The following is a 23,559-nucleotide window of genomic DNA, read 5'->3' on the forward strand; positions in this document are numbered from 1 at the left end:
TTTTGGGTTTCTTAGTATTGCTCCGATGGTATGATCAGGTTTGTATGCCGTTGATATGTCGTGTTTCCGTAATATTCGGCCGATTTTGTCAGTAACCCCCTTGATGTATGGCAGGACAGCGATCGATCTTCGTTGGGTCTCGTCCTGCACTCTCTGCTGCGGCTGTTGTTGTTTACTGATTGCCTTGCTGATGGTGCGCCTTTGGTATCCGTTTTGTTGAAGACAGGTACTAATTTTCTTCAGTTCTTTATCTCTGTTCCTCTCGTTTGTGAGCCTGAAGGACCGAGCAATTAATGTATTTGCCACTGCCTGTATCTGTGATGGATGGTGATGAGATTTAGCGTTCAGATATCTATTAGTGTGTGTTGGTTTTCTATAGACAGTGTGTTCCAAGTGTCCATCTTCGGTCCTTGTGATGTGCACATCTAAAAAGGGCAGACTGTTATCCTCTTCAAGTTCTATTGTAAATTGAATCCTTGGGTGAATGGAATTCAGATGATCTAGGAATTTCAAAAGCTCCTCCTTGCCAAAAGGCCATACAACAAATACGTCATCAACGTATCTTGTCCATAGTTTTGGCTTCAGATTTGCCTTCTCTATTGCTTTCTTTTCGAAGTAAATCATGAAGAGGTTGGCAATCACAGGTGAGAGAGATGATCCCATTGCTGCTCCATCTATTTGTCTGTAAATTTTCCCGTTGTGCATAAAGTAAGCGTTTTTCAGGCAATGTCTTGACAGATCTATTATGTATGGCGGAAGATCTTCGTTTTCTTCTATAAGCAAGAGTGCCTCTTCTACTGGAATACTCGGGTAGAGGGATTTGACATCGAAACTTGCCATAATGTCGTCCTTGTCCATCCTGAGAGAACCTAAAATCTGAGTGAAATGTTCTGAGTTTTTAACATAGGAATCTGCCTTTTCCACTATAGGCTGAAGTGCACTGGCCAGATGTTTTTCCAGCTTGCATAATGGTGAGTTAAAGGCGCTTACGATTGGACGCAGGGGAACCCCGTCCTTATGGATCTTTGGCAGCCCGTAGAATTTTGGGCAACGACTCGATTTTTCCCTCGGAATAAGTTTCTTCTTTGTATCCTCGTTTATTGATGAATCGAGAATTTTGGACTTAGTTGTTTTTTCCAAATATGTCGTGGGATCTCTGGTGACTAGTTTGTATATTGGGTCGTTCAAAATATCCTCCAATTTTGCATTATAATCCGACGTATTCATGACGACAGTGGCATTTCCTTTGTCTGCTGGCATTATTAGAATGTTTTCGTGTTTGTTTAGATTCCTTAAGGCTTGCATTTCTTCTCTGCTTAAGTTTGGAGGATACAAAGAAGAAACTTATTCCGAGGGAAAAATCGAGTCGTTGCCCAAAATTCTACGGGCTGCCAAAGATCCATAAGGACGGGGTTCCCCTGCGTCCAATCGTAAGCGCCTTTAACTCACCATTATGCAAGCTGGAAAAACATCTGGCCAGTGCACTTCAGCCTATAGTGGAAAAGGCAGATTCCTATGTTAAAAACTCAGAACATTTCACTCAGATTTTAGGTTCTCTCAGGATGGACAAGGACGACATTATGGCAAGTTTCGATGTCAAATCCCTCTACCCGAGTATTCCAGTAGAAGAGGCACTCTTGCTTATAGAAGAAAACGAAGATCTTCCGCCATACATAATAGATCTGTCAAGACATTGCCTGAAAAACGCTTACTTTATGCACAACGGGAAAATTTACAGACAAATAGATGGAGCAGCAATGGGATCATCTCTCTCACCTGTGATTGCCAACCTCTTCATGATTTACTTCGAAAAGAAAGCAATAGAGAAGGCAAATCTGAAGCCAAAACTATGGACAAGATACGTTGATGACGTATTTGTTGTATGGCCTTTTGGCAAGGAGGAGCTTTTGAAATTCCTAGATCATCTGAATTCCATTCACCCAAGGATTCAATTTACAATAGAACTTGAAGAGGATAACAGTCTGCCCTTTTTAGATGTGCACATCACAAGGACCGAAGATGGACACTTGGAACACACTGTCTATAGAAAACCAACACACACTAATAGATATCTGAACGCTAAATCTCATCACCATCCATCACAGATACAGGCAGTGGCAAATACATTAATTGCTCGGTCCTTCAGGCTCACAAACGAGAGGAACAGAGATAAAGAACTGAAGAAAATTAGTACCTGTCTTCAACAAAACGGATACCAAAGGCGCACCATCAGCAAGGCAATCAGTAAACAACAACAGCCGCAGCAGAGAGTGCAGGACGAGACCCAACGAAGATCGATCGCTGTCCTGCCATACATCAAGGGGGTTACTGACAAAATCGGCCGAATATTACGGAAACACGACATATCAACGGCATACAAACCTGATCATACCATCGGAGCAATACTAAGAAACCCAAAACAAAAAATTACTCTGGAAAACCAAGGAGTATACAGTGTAGCATGCGGATCGTGCAGCCTGACGTATGTGGGACAGACCAACAGAAGGATTTCAGCCAGGCTCGAGGAACATCGTTTAGCCATAAGAAACAAACAAACAACATCTGCTTTGTTTCAGCACCAACATCAGACAGGCCATAAAATTGATTTCGGCACTTGCAAACAAATAGCTAATATTCCTGATTTTAGGACTAGGATTATACGAGAGGCCATCGAAATAGAAAAGTCCGGACACCTCAATACGAGAGACGACGCTCTGCATTTATCCAACACGTGGAGAACGATAATCAAACAGCAGAGCGATGCGCAGCAGCCAACGGGGACATCGCAACTACGATCGGGCGAAATTAACAACGCGACAATTCAGGGGGCGGAGCCACCTCCCCCCACGCACAAGCAGCACCGTTACCATCTCCGGCGCAGAGTATAAATACCGCACGCACCGCCGATAACCTCCCAGTGTTCGAAGTGTTTTCGGAGCGCGAGCATTGAAGATGCCAAGTGAGATTTTGGCGAAACGTCTGCAGGATTCCAGTCGGATGCAAGATTTGCAGGATTCCAGTCGGATGCAGGATTCCAGTCGGAGTTCAACGAGCGAACGGATGATATCCCGGAATATAGTGTCATCACATTTTTCCATCCGTGAATCAATACGTGAGAATATCATACACCTTTACGGGAAGGAGACCTTTACAGCCACCAAGTGTTATGAAAAACTAAGACAAAGGAGGGTTATTTCGCTGTGCAACTTGAATTTTCTTAAAAGCTGCCGCAACCAGAACTTGCTGCCAACATTTACAAGGTTGTCTTATCACACACGCACCAGAAAGACACAAGCTATCCTGGACAAAGCTAGCAAGGCCCTACTCCAAGACCAGATCAGGCGGACCCGGTACGAAATTAGTGAGACTGAGCTACAACTTTTCAGACTCCACCTGAAACTGAGCAACAAGATCCATCAGTTGCTGTGGGACCGCATAGAATTATTAACATCATGGCGCACTGAGAAAGACAAGGACATCACGTCAAAAAAACTGTGGAAGAAATTAGAAATCCTTCAGTCAAATTCCAAAAAATCAGGACAAGTGCCAAATACAAACCGAAGCAGTACAGTTCATAATATTTCAGCATACCATCTTTCCGATACAGAAGTCAGCGTACTGAATAAAGGATTTAACTACGCAATAGCTCCAAAAAGAGTACCCGTCGAAGAGATCGTTTCCAACGTCGAAGCAAGTCTTTCCACCATAGACGAACAAGATGCGGAGTTAATTAGGCAAGATGTCGCCAGAGTCTTAAGACAGTCAAAACCACCGCAACCAAACTTAAGCAGAGAAGAAATGCAAGCCTTAAGGAATCTAAACAAACACGAAAACATTCTAATAATGCCAGCAGACAAAGGAAATGCCACTGTCGTCATGAATACGTCGGATTATAATGCAAAATTGGAGGATATTTTGAACGACCCAATATACAAACTAGTCACCAGAGATCCCACGACATATTTGGAAAAAACAACTAAGTCCAAAATTCTCGATTCATCAATAAACGAGGATACAAAGAAGAAACTTATTCCGAGGGAAAAATCGAGTCGTTGCCCAAAATTCTACGGGCTGCCAAAGATCCATAAGGACGGGGTTCCCCTGCGTCCAATCGTAAGCGCCTTTAACTCACCATTATGCAAGCTGGAAAAACATCTGGCCAGTGCACTTCAGCCTATAGTGGAAAAGGCAGATTCCTATGTTAAAAACTCAGAACATTTCACTCAGATTTTAGGTTCTCTCAGGATGGACAAGGACGACATTATGGCAAGTTTCGATGTCAAATCCCTCTACCCGAGTATTCCAGTAGAAGAGGCACTCTTGCTTATAGAAGAAAACGAAGATCTTCCGCCATACATAATAGATCTGTCAAGACATTGCCTGAAAAACGCTTACTTTATGCACAACGGGAAAATTTACAGACAAATAGATGGAGCAGCAATGGGATCATCTCTCTCACCTGTGATTGCCAACCTCTTCATGATTTACTTCGAAAAGAAAGCAATAGAGAAGGCAAATCTGAAGCCAAAACTATGGACAAGATACGTTGATGACGTATTTGTTGTATGGCCTTTTGGCAAGGAGGAGCTTTTGAAATTCCTAGATCATCTGAATTCCATTCACCCAAGGATTCAATTTACAATAGAACTTGAAGAGGATAACAGTCTGCCCTTTTTAGATGTGCACATCACAAGGACCGAAGATGGACACTTGGAACACACTGTCTATAGAAAACCAACACACACTAATAGATATCTGAACGCTAAATCTCATCACCATCCATCACAGATACAGGCAGTGGCAAATACATTAATTGCTCGGTCCTTCAGGCTCACAAACGAGAGGAACAGAGATAAAGAACTGAAGAAAATTAGTACCTGTCTTCAACAAAACGGATACCAAAGGCGCACCATCAGCAAGGCAATCAGTAAACAACAACAGCCGCAGCAGAGAGTGCAGGACGAGACCCAACGAAGATCGATCGCTGTCCTGCCATACATCAAGGGGGTTACTGACAAAATCGGCCGAATATTACGGAAACACGACATATCAACGGCATACAAACCTGATCATACCATCGGAGCAATACTAAGAAACCCAAAACAAAAAATTACTCTGGAAAACCAAGGAGTATACAGTGTAGCATGCGGATCGTGCAGCCTGACGTATGTGGGACAGACCAACAGAAGGATTTCAGCCAGGCTCGAGGAACATCGTTTAGCCATAAGAAACAAACAAACAACATCTGCTTTGTTTCAGCACCAACATCAGACAGGCCATAAAATTGATTTCGGCACTTGCAAACAAATAGCTAATATTCCTGATTTTAGGACTAGGATTATACGAGAGGCCATCGAAATAGAAAAGTCCGGACACCTCAATACGAGAGACGACGCTCTGCATTTATCCAACACGTGGAGAACGATAATCAAACAGCAGAGCGATGCGCAGCAGCCAACGGGGACATCGCAACTACGATCGGGCGAAATTAACAACGCGACAATTCAGGGGGCGGAGCCACCTCCCCCCACGCACAAGCAGCACCGTTACCATCTCCGGCGCAGAGTATAAATACCGCACGCACCGCCGATAACCTCCCAGTGTTCGAAGTGTTTTCGGAGCGCGAGCATTGAAGATGCCAAGTGAGATTTTGGCGAAACGTCTGCAGGATTCCAGTCGGATGCAAGATTTGCAGGATTCCAGTCGGATGCAGGATTCCAGTCGGATGCAGGATTCCAGTCGGAGTTCAACGAGCGAACGGATGATATCCCGGAATATAGTGTCATCATATATATATATATATATATATATATATATATATATATATATATATATATATATATATATATATATATATATATATATATATATATATATATATATATATATATATATATATATATATATATATATATATATATATATATATATATATATATATATATATATATATATATATATATATATATATATATATATATATATATATATATATATATATATATATATATATATATATATATATATATATATATATATATATATATATATATATATATATATATATAAACTTATGTATTTATTTGTATGTATTTTAGGTTCCTTGATAAATATGCACAATGCGATCGAAACATTGAATAAAACCTTAAAAATTAAATAATTATGCTATTATTGAACAACCTCAACCTAAGAACAACTCAAGCATTGCATTTTTTTTAATTCCCTGCACACACCGGCACACAATACACAATAATGATATAGATTTTTAAATCTGGATTCAAAAGAAACATACATGCTAAGTTACAAAGAACTTGGACTGCACAAAAAAGGACTACACCACGAACTAACCAAAATTAGTGAAACTACATTTTGGCACTTAAAAGATAGTTCCCACCGCAAGACTATATTAAATAAACCTATATCAGACTCAGACTCTCTTACCAATATAGTGGACGGCATAATAAATTATCACAGAATAGTTTTTTTCTATTCCCGTCTGTAAAATACCTAATTACCCACTGATCTAGCATGCGGAAAGCGTCACTTTACCACGTCAGTTTCGTTTCCCATGAATTCGAGTCAGTTCGGACATTTCCGGGATTTTACCACACGGATTTGGGAGCAATCGGATGTTTTCGGAGATATTTCCTACGCTTTCAATTTTGACGTTTGTCAATTCTGACGGTCATGTCAGTGAATGTATTAGTGTTGTTTTGCGAAATTGTACCCAAAAACTAACGGTCGTAGAAAAAGTATAGTACGCAACACGTTCGGTAAACTTTTTAACTCACTCGTTTATTAAAAACTCGCTCCGCTCGTGTCAAATAAACTCGTGAGTCAAATTCCGTTTACCGCACTTGTTGCATAATATACTATTGTTTTGTATTTCTAATCAAAATTTTCAGAACATTCTTTGAATTAAATCACCAGACATTGGACTTCGCGTTATTCAAAATATACTATCTGAATAAAATAAACTGGATAGTCTTTATGGTACTCAACCTGTGTTATGTTGAATTCAATCAACATTGCATTATAGAAGATCATATCACAATTAACTTATTAACTTGTTGTGGTGTCCAAATAACTCAGGCATACTCTAAACGTGGACTGTCGGAGACGTTACATAGCCTGATAGCAATCCGTATCTTAAAATATTTGAAGTTTATAATTATAAACCGTAGGGTGCTTTACTCACAATGCTGAGATAGTATTAATTCTAAGCGTTACTTGGGATCCCTTTAAACGGCCTATCAAAACCTAAGTTATTTATGGTGCAATTAAAATTATCTTCTTTTATTCATTTATTCATTTGTTTACTTTTATGAACATCTAGTTTTCGCTAAATCATACTGTAATACCATGTACGTTTTTCTGTAAAGCTTTAAAACTTACTTAATAGTTTTAAACAGTTTATACTCATCTGTTAAAGAAATCTGGAAAAATGGAAAACGAAGGAGGTCCCAAATTGCGTCCTTGCGGCACGCCTGATGAAGCCAGAAAGCACTTTGAAAGATTTTTTCCAACTTTAACCCACGCTACTACACTACTACTACTACATGCGTTCAATTAATTGATCGGAGTTCCATGATCAACCTTATCAAATTTCTTAGAACATAATTTTTTAAATATTGTAAGTATATCACTCTAAAGTATGTGTTAAAATATTTTTTCAATCAAACTTGTCGGTCTATCCGAGAGGTTTTATCTCCTTTTCTTTCATAAACTGGAATGATAATGTTGCACTGTAACTAGTTAGTCAGGAAACCGATAGCATTTAATACCCATGATGAAGTTGGTAGACAATCGTAACTAGGAGCTGGTTCTAGTTCCCTAATACTAGTTCAATTAATTTCCTAATTGGCCGATCTTGTCGTTAGGGTTCGGCAGAATTTAAAATACTGAGTCAAAGTAGTGCGTTATCTGTCACTAACTATAGAACACTGAACGTTTGGTTTCGATATTTCACTTAAACTGTAATGCTATTTTAACTTTTACAAAAATAAAACAAAAATGAATTAAGACCTTCTATATGTTGGTTGTATACATTAAATTTATGTTTTCTTTGACTTTTGATAGCACCTCTTAAATTTTTATACTCAGCAATAATTGGTAAATTAGCTTTACCAGATTGTACTATCCCATGCAATCTAGTTTTATGTCTAATTTTTTCACGAAGCACTAAAAAACGAGATATTAGAAGCGACAAGCGATTTTTAAATTTGATACAAAGTTACAAAAGGAAAGACACTCACGGGCGTACTAATGAGACGTAATTAAATTAACTACCCGTATGAAAATGAGCGTTTCGGAATCCGGGCAAATCTGATTTCGGACATGAACGCCGCTGGCACCGCAATTGGCGTTACTATTTTGACAGTCACGGCGGTCTTTGCTTTTATAAGTAAGTTGGGCCTTAGCATAAACGTTGAGTTTCTTCTTGCGGTTTAATTTAAACCATAATTAATTCAGATAATAAAAAAATAAAAGAACACAAAGAAGTATATTTTTTAAAATAATATAAAAAACGGAAAATTACTAACACTTTTGGGGAAGATAGTTTAGTCAAGAGATCGTCGCATTTGGTAATGTGGAATAATATTTTGGGGTTTCAGAGCTTCTTCAGACACCAAACGGGCACCAGACCAAAGGAAACAACACTTACCAACTGATTGATCCAGCTGGACCGGATATACAATTCGTCCTTTTTACAAGGTAGTGTATAGTGCATATATGCAGACGTTCCCTTCATTGGATCTTAAAATTGAAAACGAAATTTCCAGTAAATTTAAGATATTAAAGAAAACAATTGTTACGTGGTATTACACTGCAATTATTATTGATGACTCTGCGAAATTAAGCGATATTTTCTACATGTACGGAGTTAAATTCCATAGCAACCTGATATTATTCTTATCTTCCCATTTATTTTATGGCGTCTGTGTAGCGAGCTTTATTTACAAATAATCGTTAATCTTCAATAATGACAGTACCCGACGAAAATACCTGGATTAATTCAAAAATATTAAGTCATGTTAAATTGGATCCGTTGCAAAGGAAGTATCTACTTAGTTACAATATTGGTTTAAGGAATAATTCACCATGTCACCTAAGATTTGGAGATCACCAAACGCTCAATACTTCAGGATTTAGTGGAAATCGAGAAACGAAGATAATTACTCACGGTTTCTTAAGCAGCATTGAAAATGATGTTTTCGTTATGAGTCGAGATGGTAAGTAAGCTCATTCTCTAATCACAAGCTTACATGAATTAGAATATATTAACCCTCCATTTCTTGTTTAGACAGCTGTTTATCTGATCCTCAATTGGATATTAGGCAAGAGCTCCTATAAAATTTGTTTATAAAATTGCTCAATATATTTTACATGATTTTTTGAGTATCAAAGATCTGGAACTTATTGTTACTGATAATGCCTTTAATAAAGTTTTTGAGTTACACTGTAAATTTATTACAATTTTCCCCATTTTTTTTTATCAATTGGAAATCCACGTGTATGTAAGGAAGTCACCCAATAAGTTGTGTCAGCTTTGCTAGATACTGGCGATTACAACGTGATTGGAATGGATTGGTCTGTTCTCTGTCGAATGGAATACGTGTCGGCAATGCGTGGGGCGAAAACGGCGGGACGAAGGCTAGGGGAATTTATCAACTTCTTAGCAAGAAACGGTGTATCACTGAACAGTGTCCACCTTATCGGGCACAGTCTGGGAGCCCACGTTGTCGCCATTGCCGGAGACGCTGTGAAAGGGGGACGAGTTGCGAGAATCACTGGTTTGACGATACTTTACTTTAATTAAAGATGAATTGTAATAGCCAATTTTTATTCGTAGGTCTCGACCCGGCTGGGATCGGTTACGGTGATATTCGTCAAGATATGAAATGGGATAGAGGAGATGCTCAACTGGTTGATGTCATTCACACTTATTTGAAGTTAATCGGGGCTGCGCTGCCCTTGGGTCACGTGGATTTTTATCCAAATGGCGGTCAAACGCAGCCTGGTTGTCCATACATGACAGGACGTGAGTAAAATACCTTATAACATATATCTTCTTAGCAAAAGTTTTTGACAATTTATGAATCTCAGAAGATGAAACACTTAAAGTCATTCCAACATCCATTTATCATCATCATCACAACTGTTGATTCAAATTGGCAGTTATAGAGCTTTATGTTCCTTTCCTTCATTAGTCTCCACAGCTTCGACAAAGACTTTATGGTGTTGTTGCGATTGGTTTTGTTCCGCCCAGCAGATAAATAACATTCTCACATTGACTTCTGAAGAATTCTTTGGCCTGTCTATGTCCTGTGTCCTCTTTTCTTGGCTCCACAAAAGGGTTCTGGTTCAATCGTGCTCCTTACATACGGCATAAATAGTACTTCTATTCTACTTTAGTCAATTTACCGGACGCCATATATTGCAACCACGGCAGATCGCACCAACTGTTTGTAGAAGCAATTAGAAATCCGAAGGCGTTTCGAAGTAAAAAATGCAGAAATTTGGAAAACGCCCTAACTGGCAGATGCTTTGAAAATACAGACGTCTATATGGGCCAGCCTGACACGTACAGGTACAATAAATTTTTATGGAGATTTCAATTTTTGAACTTATTATTTGGCAACTGGTTCAATTCGGCAAGTATTAGAGTACAAGTATATACCGATCATAAAATGTTTTCTGATGTCTATTATTGCTACCAATTTGTAGAGAAAAAAAAAGTGACTATTTCTTTGGGTTCTAGGCCCGGCTTGTATTACTTCACAACGCGGGACACTCCCCCCTACTCCATGGAGGGAAAACAATATTCTACGGCTATGGATACAACAAACCACTCTCAATCCAATTGACATATTTATTGGAAATCGCTCCGATTAGATAAACAATTCAAATTAGAAAACAAAATCGCAAAGCGCTATAAAGGTTTGATTTAATTCATATCGAGGCATTTTGATTTTTTGCCTTGTGATTTTTGTCTAGTTTTCATTTCATCGGCATACAAAAAGAGTGCCAATGCCTATTAACAGAACAAAAGTTTCTTATTATTTGAATAAATTTTGTACACATTGAAATTGGCTTACCGTAACTTACTTTTACTAAATGTACCTAATCCTATATCTGAGAATACACTAAGTATAGATTGTCAAGTGGCACGAAAATTACGCTAAATAATACGTTTTGACTGTTGCACATTAAAATGTAGTGTGTATGTATAAACATGGTTGCCGATCTTTTGTTCAAGAAATGTAAAATGCTAGAGGTGTGTCATAAAAATACTTTCGCTTATTTAAAAATATTTTTTCTCCCATATAGAAGTGAGCTACTCTCTTTTTAACCCTTTCTCTTTTTAACTTCTCCCTCTCCTTCTAAATTTCTCTGTTGAACTCAAATACTGGAGGTTCAAGGCGAGAGGTTCTGACTTAAATATGTGAAAACTACAATTTCGTTTTAAACAATGACAATGGATCTCCATACAGCAATAATAGAACACATCGACTTGTTTAAAATTGCCCTTAACAGTCTTAAGTTGGAATAAAAACATACATTAACTATGATAAAACTTTGATACTGTTTAATTCGCCTAGTTAGAGTGTTGTAAAACTTGCTTTTTATTTAGTGCTCACTAGAAGTTAAGTACGATCGTATTGTTAACAATATTCAGCAGATTTCAAGTCAAAATGTTTAAGTAACTCTTTAAATTGCTTATAAATCTTACACAGCCAATAGACTTTCAATCATTTTCCGCTATTTTCAAGACCAGAAGCAAAGATTCAGGAAATCAGCTTGTAATGCAAAAATAAGCATGCTTTCCGTCGTGGCAGATCATAAGGTTATTGCCAGATATTCAACTTGTAGTATGTATGCATGTATCATAGAATTTTGATTTCTCATCGTTTCTGCAGTTGACATATTTTGATAACGGAATAACAAAAAAAACACAAAGGCAACATCTAAACGCCTAATAAAATTTTGAGCTCTGGAGTGAAAGTCTCTTTTGTCTTTGTGATTGTCTCATTTAGCATTGATAAGCTTTTCACGACGCTATCTGTAAACTATCGTGGCTGTTTCGTTTGTTTCAATGAGAATCTGAGTTTTCGCTAGAACGGCTGATTATTTTTTTCCAATATGCAAAATTATGTTAAAATTAAACTGTTCTTTAACGCGTCTACAAAAATGTAATCACTACATAAGAAACAAGTTTTAAAAGTCTTAGAGCAATATTGTTTTATACATGTTCCGTAATATACATAACGCAGTGAATAAAAAGGCTTTCTTAATAGCTAAGATTGATAATAGACATAGAATTTGCGCCTTTTATTTGCACCTATAATAAATAATTCTGTGTAAATCCCTTATTTTTGTATTTGTTATATGCTTATTACATTTAGTAGTAAATATGACAGATATCTATCCATATATGGAAGAATTGGTTAAATCGAGCGCAGACACAGTATCAGCATCACTCTTGGTGTTCAAAGACTGTAATGGAAACGTTGTTGCCTACACTAAGGTCATCGAATTGAGGGTTGACTGTTATTAATAGCTAATTTTGAATCGATATTCTCATCGAAAAGAACTCACAACTGTTGAAAAAACGTTATTGTAGTTAGCCACTGTTTACAAGGAAATATCGATTCTCTAATAATTTTGTGGTAAATCTTCTGCTGAGGTTGCTTCGAAAGTTGGCGATCATTCTGACTGTAAGTTTGTTGTTTCCAATCCAGATCATTTGTGCGGAATATGTACTAGACCTTGCTGGAAGATTGGCGGACCAGCTGATTTTACTGCCTTCTGGCGCTTTTATTTTTTTACAATTTATGTTTTTTGTTGATCGTGATATCACCCAAGTATTAGAGCTTATGAAATTTAATGGCTGTTAACAATTTCGGTGCAGGCTTTCATTCTCAATAACGCTTCCTCATTAGTAATCTCTTGAGTCTACATACAGTACAGTACAGTCTAGGGTATCTTCAAGATTCTTGTATACAATCAGCCTTCAAGTTTAGGAATAGTTTCCTATTTTAAGGTCGATGTCTCCTCCCCGTATAAAATAAATGGTTACACGTAATATTCGAAGATTTTTCTGTTCATTTCTAGTGAGAGGCTGTGGCTTGTAGCTAGTGGCCATTCCAATTTTGCATATTATTCTTGGGAATTTTCGTTGTTTTCCCATATCGTAAGATTTTCATTTCTTGTATGGTTTATGTACAGATTTGCTCCATAGACGTCTTTCTGGTTTGACCGATGTTTACATAAAATCAATATGTTTCTGATATATCAAACTGTTAACATTCGGTATAAAGATTGCGCTGTTTATGTGTGCGCCTTTCTTTACCAGCCTGTTGAAAAATTTAATCATTTTGCGGTAGGAGTTAATTAGAAAAAACCTCTAGATGTTTCCAAACAGGTGGCTGATTCGAGAAAAAACGAAAAAGGTCAAGTAGAAATTGAGCTCTGTGTACTGCGTCCACGCGACGATCCACTAAGCTACTGATATTAAATTGATGCAGAAATCGGCGTTTGTTAATAAATATTCACGTCTATTTCCGCAAGTGTTCACCCGCATCGATATAATTCTTACTCGTTAAGAGATCTACGTTCTACAAGTCCACTAAAACACATCTTAGGAGATGATACACGAGTTGCGTTTGCCGTGTTTATCACGTATCTGCTGCAAGTGCTGCAGTTGGACCGCAGAAGGGATCATCGCAGAGGAGGGAGCGTGTGAGGTCGTACCGTGGCCAGTGGGACCTGTAGGCAACGACTGTCTCCGTCGTCGACGCAGGGCCGGACTCAAATTATATTTGACCTGAAAAATTAAAAAAAAACTGATCGGACAGCATAAGTACACCTTTAAAGTATATCATGCCATTAAAAAGTTCGATTATAATAGTCAATTGGTGAAGAAAAAGTAATGACCGGTAGTGATATGTGATCTGACCTTGGCTTGAGCGAGAAGCTCTTTGAACACCTTGCTGACGTTGACGTTCTCTTTGGCGGAAGTTTCGACGAATCCGTTTTCCCAATCGACGGTTACAACCGACTCCGTCGTTGCTGTGTCAACCTGAAACGTCATTAGGAGTAACAAACAAATGAGTTTAAGTTTTCCTCATTTCCTTGTAAAATACCAGACCTACATATTCGCAGATCCAAAACATCTAAAATTTGTTGCAAAGAATACTTTACAATAATCAATTGACAAGTTGTAGTAAAGGTAAACTGAAATTTTTGCGTTATTTTAGAATTTAATACAACATATTAGCTTTTGTACAGCGCTCAAATCCTTTTGAGATTCGTATTTGACAGTATTGTTTCGCTATATTCTTAATAAACTTTATATATCTATTAGGAATGAATTTGTCATTGGACAATAAAAACGAAAATAGACACACATTTTATTGAGTACTTGGTCACGAAATACGAAAATATTTACTTCCCTTAAATATTTCTTAAATGTTAAAAAGGTTTGTTTCAGATATTTTCATGCGTAATCCGCTCAAGTCTTATTGTCTCTATCTTTACTGGGATTGTATATCGATACTTTCAGAAAAGGTTATTATTTAGTCGCTTTTGTCAAGTGTTATTTACTTCTCGAGGACTCCGGTTTGTACTGAAGAATCATAAGCCACCCCGCCAGGATAATTGTAAGACATTCCGATTAAAGGGGTTGAAATCTGAGAAAGCGCTTTTAATTACCTACGGAGATACAAGAACTTGTTTTTGTCTTCAACGCTTATAATACCTGCTTGTTTACAACATTTTTTAAAAAAATAACTGAAAATTGAAGAAACGTGCTTTACTAGATAATATTCATTTCTCAGCAATGCCACATGTGACAGGAGTAGTTACGTTAGCGTCACACGCGTTAGGGTCACTATTTACGTGAAAAACAAAGCTTCAATATTGCTCTTCTGAAAACATCAAGATTTTGAACTTGTTAAATAATTTTCAAATGGTCTCAATTTTTACAAAAAAATAAAATGACAAAATAGTTATATAAATTGTAAATATACAGGTTGGGGGAGGGTGCGATTATTGGGTCCACTTTAAAAAGAAAACTTCATATGAACATATGTTCTAGACGTCTTAACTTTTGACAAACAGGGTTGTAAAGTTTTCAAAAATAAAATCTTCTTCTTTTTGGCACTACAACTCTGGGTGAGTCTTGGCCGCATACACTATTGTCCTCCAGCTCTGTCTATCCTGAGCTTCCAATTCCCAAAGGGTTATACCCATTTTCCTCGCGTCCTCCGTAACTGCGTCTTTCCACCTCCTTCTAGGTCGGCCAACAGATCGCTTTCCTTCTGGCCTTTCACAGTATATGATATTTAAGAGTCTCTGATCATTGCTCCTAACAACATGCCCTGCCCATCTCAGTCGACCAGATTTAATACATCTTACTATGTTTTCCACACCATATAGTTGTTCAAGTTCATTATTATTTCGACGTCTCCATTCTCCTGTTACAATATCCCTGGTTGATCCAAAAATCGCTCGTAGTATTTTTCTTTCGAAGACCAGAAGCTTGTCGGTTTCTCTTTTGTTTAGGACCCACGTTTCGCTACCGTATGATAAAACAGGGCGTATTATGGTCTTATATATTTTTATCTTAGTTCCTCTTGTAAGTATTTTGGATCTAAGGAATCCTGATAGCGCATAGAAAGCCCTATTTGCCGATGCAATACGTGCGGCTACCTCTTTTTCGTTCCTGTTGTCATCTGTTATTGTCGCTCCTAGGTATTTGAACTCTTTTACGACTTCAAAATTGTAGTTATCTATTGTAATATTTTGCCGTATTCTTTGCCTGGGGTTCTTAGACGTTATCATATATTTAGTTTTAGCTTCGTTGATCCTTAATCCCATTCTTTGAGCATGATTTTCAAAAGAGGAGAATATTTCTCTAACATCTATAGTATTATGTGCCACAGCATCTATGTCATCGGCAAAGGCTAACATAAGTTTCGTACCATCCGTTGCGAAACCCGGTGTTATTTGGGGAGAGATTTTCTTCATGGCCCAGTCCAGAGCCAGGTTAAAAAGCAAAGGGGATAGAGGGTCTCCCTGTCGCAGGCCTGTATGTATTTCAAATATTTCTGACGTAGTCTCACCAATTCGTACTTTTGCTTTGGAGCCCCCTACGCACATTCTAGTTAAACTTATTAATTTTAATGGGATTCCCAATTCCCTCATTGCATACCATAGCTGATCCCGGTTGACTGAGTCGTAGGCCTGCTGGAAATCCAAGAATATTTGGTGTATGTCTTTATTGAATTCCCAGCATTTCTCCATAATCTGGCGGACTATAAAGATTTGATCCGTCGTAGACCTCCCCGGTCGGAATCCACATTGGTAATCTCCTAATATTTCCTCGGCATATGGTGTTAGTTTCTGCACAAGGATCAATGTCACTATCTTATAGGTGGTATTTACCAATGATATTCCTCTATGGTTACGACAGTCCGCTTTCTTTCCCTTTTTATGGATTGGTATTATTATGCTACTGTTCCACTCATCTGGCATCTTTTCGCGTTTCCATATAGTTGATATGATCTGGTGTATCATTTGGTGTAGTTCATTTCCTCCGTTCTTTACGAGTTCTGCATTAATTTCGTCTTCCCCTGGGGATTTGTAGTTCTTTAATTTGTTGATAGCCTTCTTAACGTCATCTAGTGTAGGCGGTTCCAATTCCAATTCTGCAGTATAGAAGTGCGTGTCTTTGTCACTTCCATCTACTTGTCTATTAAGCAGTTCAGAGAAATATTGCCCCCATCTTTGAATTATATCATCCTCCGACGACAGTAGTCTTCCGGTGCTATCTTCTACAAAATTTAGTTCTCTTATCGTCTGTCCTGTTTTTCCGATTCTTATTCCTCTATAAAATTCTCTTACAAAATACAAAAATAAAATATGTTACATTAATATCTGTAATACCACTTTAGATATTTTAATGACATTTGGCACACATGTATTATGTATCAAGAGGTATTATTTAGTGTAACACAATATTTTTTTAAATACACCACTTACTGACGACGGAATTTCACTTGTCTATTGTTTCAGACATTGATATTATCATACATATATTATATTAATCATGCAAAGAATAAGAATAATTTTTATTTTTAATTTAAAAATCAGTTGCGTAACACCAACGTCCGCCAAAATGTACAGGTAAAATTACCTACGCCCGGCACTGGTGCATTTAAAAAAAAAATTTAGTACACTAGATAATTGCCTCTTGATAGGTAGTACACGTGTGCCAAATTTTATTAACATATCTAAAATGGTATTACAGATATTAAGAAAATATATTTTATCTAAAAAAATATGCAGCACCCTGTATCTAAAAAGTGAAGACGTTTACCACATAAGTTCATATAAAGTTTTCTTTATAAACTTGAGTCAAAAATCGCCCCTTTAATTATTGATATTCAATTAGAAAACACCCTGTATACAGAGAAATACGGAAATATACTTGCATCTGGAAAGTCGCCAGAGAAGACAGCTCAATAAATGCATTAAAAATTAGAGCTACTAAGCTCCAAATGAAGTAAAATTATAATCTTGTTAAGTATTAATTCCTTTCTTGTCTGAAAACCGAATACCCCTTAATTTCATCTGATAAATCCTTAATATTCTATTTAAATATGAACGCCGAAAATGGAAATTTAGCAGAATTAATACACACCGCGGTTTTTGTCGTAGAAAACTCGACAAAATTTAATCGCAGAAAAGAGGGGGACGGGTTTAAAAGAAAATTATAAGGAAAGAAAATGGCCATCTTTCGAAGTTGCTTCAGAGTCTACGAGTTTCTCTTCTCACGTAACCGTAAACCGGAGCTATACCTGAATGTAGCAATTTAACTTTGAAAGCGAAATTCTGCCCCCATTGAATTGCTGCAAGTAACTTATAAGAATCGGAATTTTATTCTATATATCTGTGCTCCATTTTGAAATGGTATTCGAAAAGAATGCAATGACGATTTATTTTTAGCTCTGCACAAAAATACTGGTGCTTGTTTTTTAGTACAGAGGGAATTTAGTTTGGTTAATCAACATCCCTTTAGAAATGTCTCCTTCAGATGATACTCTCTGTAAAAGTGGCCAGGCGTTTTAAGATACCTAACTGAAATTTAGAACACAAATACCTTTGCTTGGTGGATGACCCAGGGTAAGGAATGTGTGGTTTAAATTTCATTTATCTTAAACCCTTTCAGAAATAATAAAAAGTAAATAATAATGAATAGCGAAAATACTCATTTCTTTGATTATCGCCTTGACCGAAGTTCGAAAAACTACGTAAAAAATATATATCCATTTGTTGTATTAAAAGGATAAATTGTTCTAAAAATTTAACTGCATAATTATTAAAGCGATAGAATAAAAAAAATTTCACCGCATAAGTATTAATTACAACTACTTTAATCGATTTCCAGTTAAGTTAATTACTTTAATAATTTAATAAGGGTTTATTTAATAACCTATGAAATGAGGGGTTTAAATAATTTAGTTAGATGAAATTATTGCGATATATCTTGAATGAAAATTGATAAATGAATGAGATAATTTTATTTGTCTACTCCCGTCTGTAAAATACCTAATTACCCACCGATCAAGGGTGCGGGAAGCGTCACTTTACCACGTCAGTTTCGTTTCCCATGAATCCGAGCAAGTTTGGACATCTCCGAGATTTTACCACACGGATTTGGGAGCAATCGGATGTTTTCGGATATATTTCCCAGGCTTTGAATTTTGACGTTTGTCAATTTTGACGGTCATGTCAGTAAATATATTCGTGTTGTTTTGCGAAAGTGTATCGAAAAAGTGACGGTCGTAGAAAAAGTATAGTATGCTATACGTTCGGTAAATTTCGATAAGTCACTCGTTTATTAAAAACTCGCCGTTTACCGCACTTGTTGCATAATATACTATTAAATCTTTTCAAATAAAATTAATCATTTCTTATATCAGCAGCATTCAATGAAATTACTTATTTTGCAGTTTCAATGTTGAGAGAAAAAAGAGTAATAAAATTAATTTACAACAAAAAAATTACTTTATTTTTAACCCTTTCTAAATTCGGTTAAGCATTCTACACTATTCATATTGCACTGTATGATAATCTAAATAACTTGTTATAACTTTTTCGGACATAAAATATTTTATAATTTAATAATAACACAGACATTAACAACGGGACTCTAAGGACCGATTAGAATTTTACACCATGTTTGGGTATTATTTTAGAACCGTATTGATTTCCTATTACGAATTGAAGTTGATAAATTATTGAAAATTGACATCGTCCGTTGGATGTATTTGAACTTTAAAAGGCTCCGCTCTAGACCTTTATGAAAAGCAACTACACTTTAACGAGATAATTGCTGGAAATTCGTTCCCGCATTCAACTAAACGTCTCCAGAGCAGCCGATACAATGGCGCGCTTTATCAAACTCGATTCAACTTTGGGAACCATTAATAACCAATAATTGCAACAATTTCTCAAAGTTTAATCATTATTTTGCCTCGAGGTTATGCCAAAGGCAGATTAATCTTTCGGGAATTTAATATACAACCCGTTCCTGGCTTTTGTTTTTTTCAATCTCGAATCGATAAAATTATCGCGGAGCCAGCATGAAATATACCAGAACAATTTTTGGAAGACTACATATGCTTAAATGACTATTCCTGGATATGTAATTTTCATATATTTGGAATGCTCCTTAAAAGAAAGAAGGTAACTGGTCACCCTTTAAATTACTGTATTAACTTCAACACATATTTTACATTAATATGCACAAGTTAATTAATTATAAAAGAAAAACCCTGCATGTGCATAATGCAGTTAACCCTGTATTTCAACTATCCCTTTGGTCCGATGGCATAAAGATCCTGCTCCATAAGTATTTTGTTTATACCCTATAATTGAAAAACTTTTCATATTTGAAGTATATTAAAGGACAAAACAATCCAAGTACTAAATTTCGTTCTTGTCAAAATGAAAATAAAACTAACCCTTCAACAATTAATTATTTGAAGCTTTTATAAGATATTTAGGTAGGTAAGAGTCACGCGCCATTTGCTCAATGCTCAACGAACGAATATGACTGTTATTTTTGCTTGAAAATATTCTTATTACTAATTCTTTAATTAACTCCATTTTTCGATTGGTCCAATTGTCACCTTCTCCAGTGGACTCTTAGAATTGTCTTCTAGTTTCAGAATAATCTCAAAGAAGTTTCCTCTTGCAAAGACATCCTTTTTAAAAATATAAAGATATATATATATATATATATATATATATATATATATATATATATATATATATATATATATATATATATGATGACACTATATTCCGGGATATCATCCGTTCGCTCGTTGAACTCCGACTGGAATCCTGCAGACGTTTCGCCAAAATCTCACTTGGCATCTTCAATGCTCGCGCTCCGAAAACACTTCGAACACTGTATATGTATATATATATATATATATATATATATATATATATATATATATATATATATATATATATATATATATATATATATATATATATATATATATATATATATATATATATATATATATATATATATATATATATATATATATATATATATATATATCAAGCAAAAATTTAGAATATATGTACTTGTATATTCTAAACTTTTGCTTGCATCTCAGGTGTACAAACTTTTGACTGGAACCTTCAGCACTGCACTAACACACAATAATGCTTTTTACCACAAACCGAAATCCTCAGGTGTATATATAAATTACCTGAAGAATTACTAATAGGAATAGTTTCAACAAAAAATAACAGTCATAGATAAATGAACATTAACATGCATGAATTCGTTTATGTATACAAAAGACGTTAATCAAATATATGATATTTTGCCCTAACGTTTTTCCAAAATTTCTTGAGAGCAATTTGCAGAATTATTTCCATTTGAGATGTTTGTGTTACTTGTGGAACTAGAAACGCTTATTACATATTACCTATATAACCAATTTCACTACCACTTCACAACAAAGAAAGTAAAATTGTGTTCTCGTTGGTAGTGGTAGTGGTTGGTAGTGGGCGTCACGCAATGTCAACCGCATTTTCCAAGAAACCGCCATTTCACAAATATTTTTATTTACTGTTTATTTACAGGGGAGAATATTGATTTTTTTCGTGTGCACTATCTGTCTTGCTGAACTTTATTGTTATGTTTCTATGAGTGAATACACCGGCTAATAAAATATTAGACAACTTGAGTTGCATCTCGTCAATTTTCAGCAGACACTGCTCGTTATAACTTCATGGAATATCACATCCGTGTTTTTCCAACAGCGTTACAAACACTCATAAGTATGCGCATCTCATATATGCGAAATATGGTGCCCATTAACACACGAGAGGGATAACATTTTCCCGTGGGACATCAAAACTTAACGCACGGTGTACGCGACTCGCAAACAAATGGAAAACGCTTTTTCTAAATGCTTTTCCGTTGTATGTTTCATTGGCCGCTGAGCCAAAGCGACGCTTTGCCATGTTAAACATGAAGGCTTTTATTTCAGGGTAAATATAAACTGAAGAAAAGTAATATAATCTAATAAAATCATTGTAGTTTTTTCGATTTACATTATATATTATATTGTAAGACAAGGAAATGAAACAGAGATATAGAAAAGAAAAATAGATAAGTTATTTTTTAAATTGATAATTTATTTTATTTATTGTTATATGTGTATGTAAATATGTAAAGTTTATGTCGTCGCCTGTTTTGTTTATCAGTATATAAGAAAGGTGCTGAAGGGGAAGGAAGAATACAGTTCAGAAGAAAAGCACATTATATTATAATTATTTAATTAAAAAGTATTACAAAACTGAGTAACAACATAATAGTAATAGCCAAATGAACTAAACTTAGTATAATGTAGGACCACACACATCAACATCAACATAATAACGCCCGCACGCCATGAACAATTATTGAATATATTTATTTTCTTTCTCGCGTTATTCCTCCATGATTTTCGATTTGCCGTGCCCCCGATTTTACTCTCGTTCCCTCTCGCTGCTGTTATCTGCCCATCTGCCTCCTCAATATCTTGGAATTTTCGGTGCGGTGTTGGGAACCTGTTAAGGAGATTCTATCCTTTACGTCGTTCCTTCGAATTGTTGGACCTTTTCTCGCAGTAAGTAAACTCGCCTGGAATCTGTACAAATAGCTTTTCCAGTTTTATTTACGGTCCTTTATTATTTATAAATCCCATGGCTCGCAGTCGGTATTCGTTCCGGTAAAACAAACACTTGCAGCTGATTGGAAGCGGATAGACGCAGTTCCGCTATACAGGGTGTTATTGAAATGATCACATGGTATTTGGGTGATATGTGTAAATGACATCATGTAATTAAATGAGTGAATTTCAATGTCCCAAAGTTGCAGTGGTACGATTTTTGACTGGAGAGCCACTTCCAATTGGATAGTGGTTGGTTTTTTGTATTTACCAGAACGGTTTGCGATTTTTTTATTTGCCTATAATCTGACGCATGTGCGCTATAAATTAAGAGGTGACGCTACATTTGTCATTCGTCTGTTCGTGTCTTCTGTTGTCTGGGATTAACGTGCATTTTATTCATATGGGAACGGGAAGGATCGAGAATTTTGAAGAAATGAATACTAAGGAACCGAGTATTGTATTGAGCACCATGTACTAAGTACTTTTCAATTTGTTTTCGCGATTTGAAAAGAATAACGATTTATCGTATGAGCCATTAGAGTCGCTCTAGCTCAATCTAGTATTATTACTTATCCTGCTTAGAAAACATAACTTTGCTCAATATTTTTGTATATAAATACTTGAAATATCTTAATTTTCTTAAGCGGTTAATGTTTTAAACTATTGAATAAATTTGGATAAATATACTCCTATAATAATAAGATGCTAAATTATTAAATAAAAAACTTACGAAAAACGGTGAAGATATATTTTGTGAACCAAATAACAAATGTCTTAACGAAGATTCTATTTCCCTAGTTATGTTCTTTGTCTAAATTGCACTTGTTCTGACCTATGGGCGTTATTTCCAATTTGATTGTAAATTGTGTTGATTTTGAAACATTTCTGTGATCCAGTTCGCGGTGTCCGCTTTGTTTGGTGTGGTCAGATATGACCTTATATGTAATTTTATTATTTTTAGAAGGCTTAGAATGTAAGTAACATTTATTAATATTATTATTATTATTAACCAGTTTTATCCTAAGTAGCCTTCTACTTTTAGTTTGGTTTGATTTTTCGATATTTAAGATTTAGTATGATTCCATAGAACTATTGGGTTCCGGCCTGATTTAATGGGAATTTAGATTTTCCTTACACTATTCAGTTGGTAGAACTGTTCTAACTGTTGTTTCCAAATCCATTTGTTTTGGGTTTACGAGGTTATAGTTGTATTATGAGTTTTGGTTTAGGTGACGTTTTTTTGATGAGGCTTGCAGGTTTGTTTTTTTGGAGGATTTTTGAAAATGGTGCTAATATTAGCGCC

At 36.1% G+C, this 23,559-nt stretch overlaps 2 protein-coding genes across 8 annotated transcripts in view; one reads left to right on the forward strand and one right to left on the reverse strand.

Moving 5' to 3' along the window:
* Nucleotides 1–7,909: 7,909 nt before the first annotated feature.
* LOC132698161 (phospholipase A1 member A-like) overlaps nt 7,910–23,559 on the forward strand; it is an 18,904-nt gene continuing 3,254 nt past the window's right edge. Inside the window, exons 1-7 of one of the 4 annotated variants that reach the window (XM_060664083.1) lie at nt 7,910–8,404; nt 8,616–8,715; nt 9,091–9,233; nt 9,558–9,794; nt 9,854–10,042; nt 10,417–10,591; nt 10,763–13,599. In XM_060664083.1, the coding sequence (XP_060520066.1) occupies nt 8,338–8,404; nt 8,616–8,715; nt 9,091–9,233; nt 9,558–9,794; nt 9,854–10,042; nt 10,417–10,591; nt 10,763–10,868 (1,017 nt within the window). In that variant the 5' untranslated portion in view covers nt 7,910–8,337 and the 3' untranslated portion in view covers nt 10,869–13,599. Of the gene's footprint in view, nt 8,405–8,615; nt 8,716–9,090; nt 9,234–9,548; nt 9,795–9,853; nt 10,043–10,416; nt 10,592–10,762; nt 13,600–23,559 lie in introns of those variants that run through there. The other 3 variants (XM_060664082.1, XM_060664084.1, XM_060664085.1) reach the window with 3 other exon arrangements.
* Nucleotides 13,640–23,559, reverse strand: part of LOC132698162 (ras-related protein Rap-2b) — an 89,071-nt gene continuing 79,151 nt past the window's right edge. For all 4 annotated transcript variants that reach the window (XM_060664089.1, XM_060664086.1, XM_060664087.1 and 1 more), the window contains 2 exons: nt 13,961–14,083; nt 13,640–13,828 (listed from right to left, as the gene is read on the reverse strand). In XM_060664089.1, the coding sequence (XP_060520072.1) occupies nt 13,643–13,828; nt 13,961–14,083 (309 nt within the window). In that variant the 3' untranslated portion in view covers nt 13,640–13,642. The remainder of the gene's footprint in view (nt 13,829–13,960; nt 14,084–23,559) is intronic.

This window comes from Cylas formicarius, unplaced genomic scaffold, assembly GCF_029955315.1.
Source record: "Cylas formicarius isolate icCylForm1 unplaced genomic scaffold, icCylForm1.1 PGA_scaffold_2__14_contigs__length_35257938, whole genome shotgun sequence".
NCBI lineage: Eukaryota > Metazoa > Arthropoda > Insecta > Coleoptera > Brentidae > Cylas > Cylas formicarius.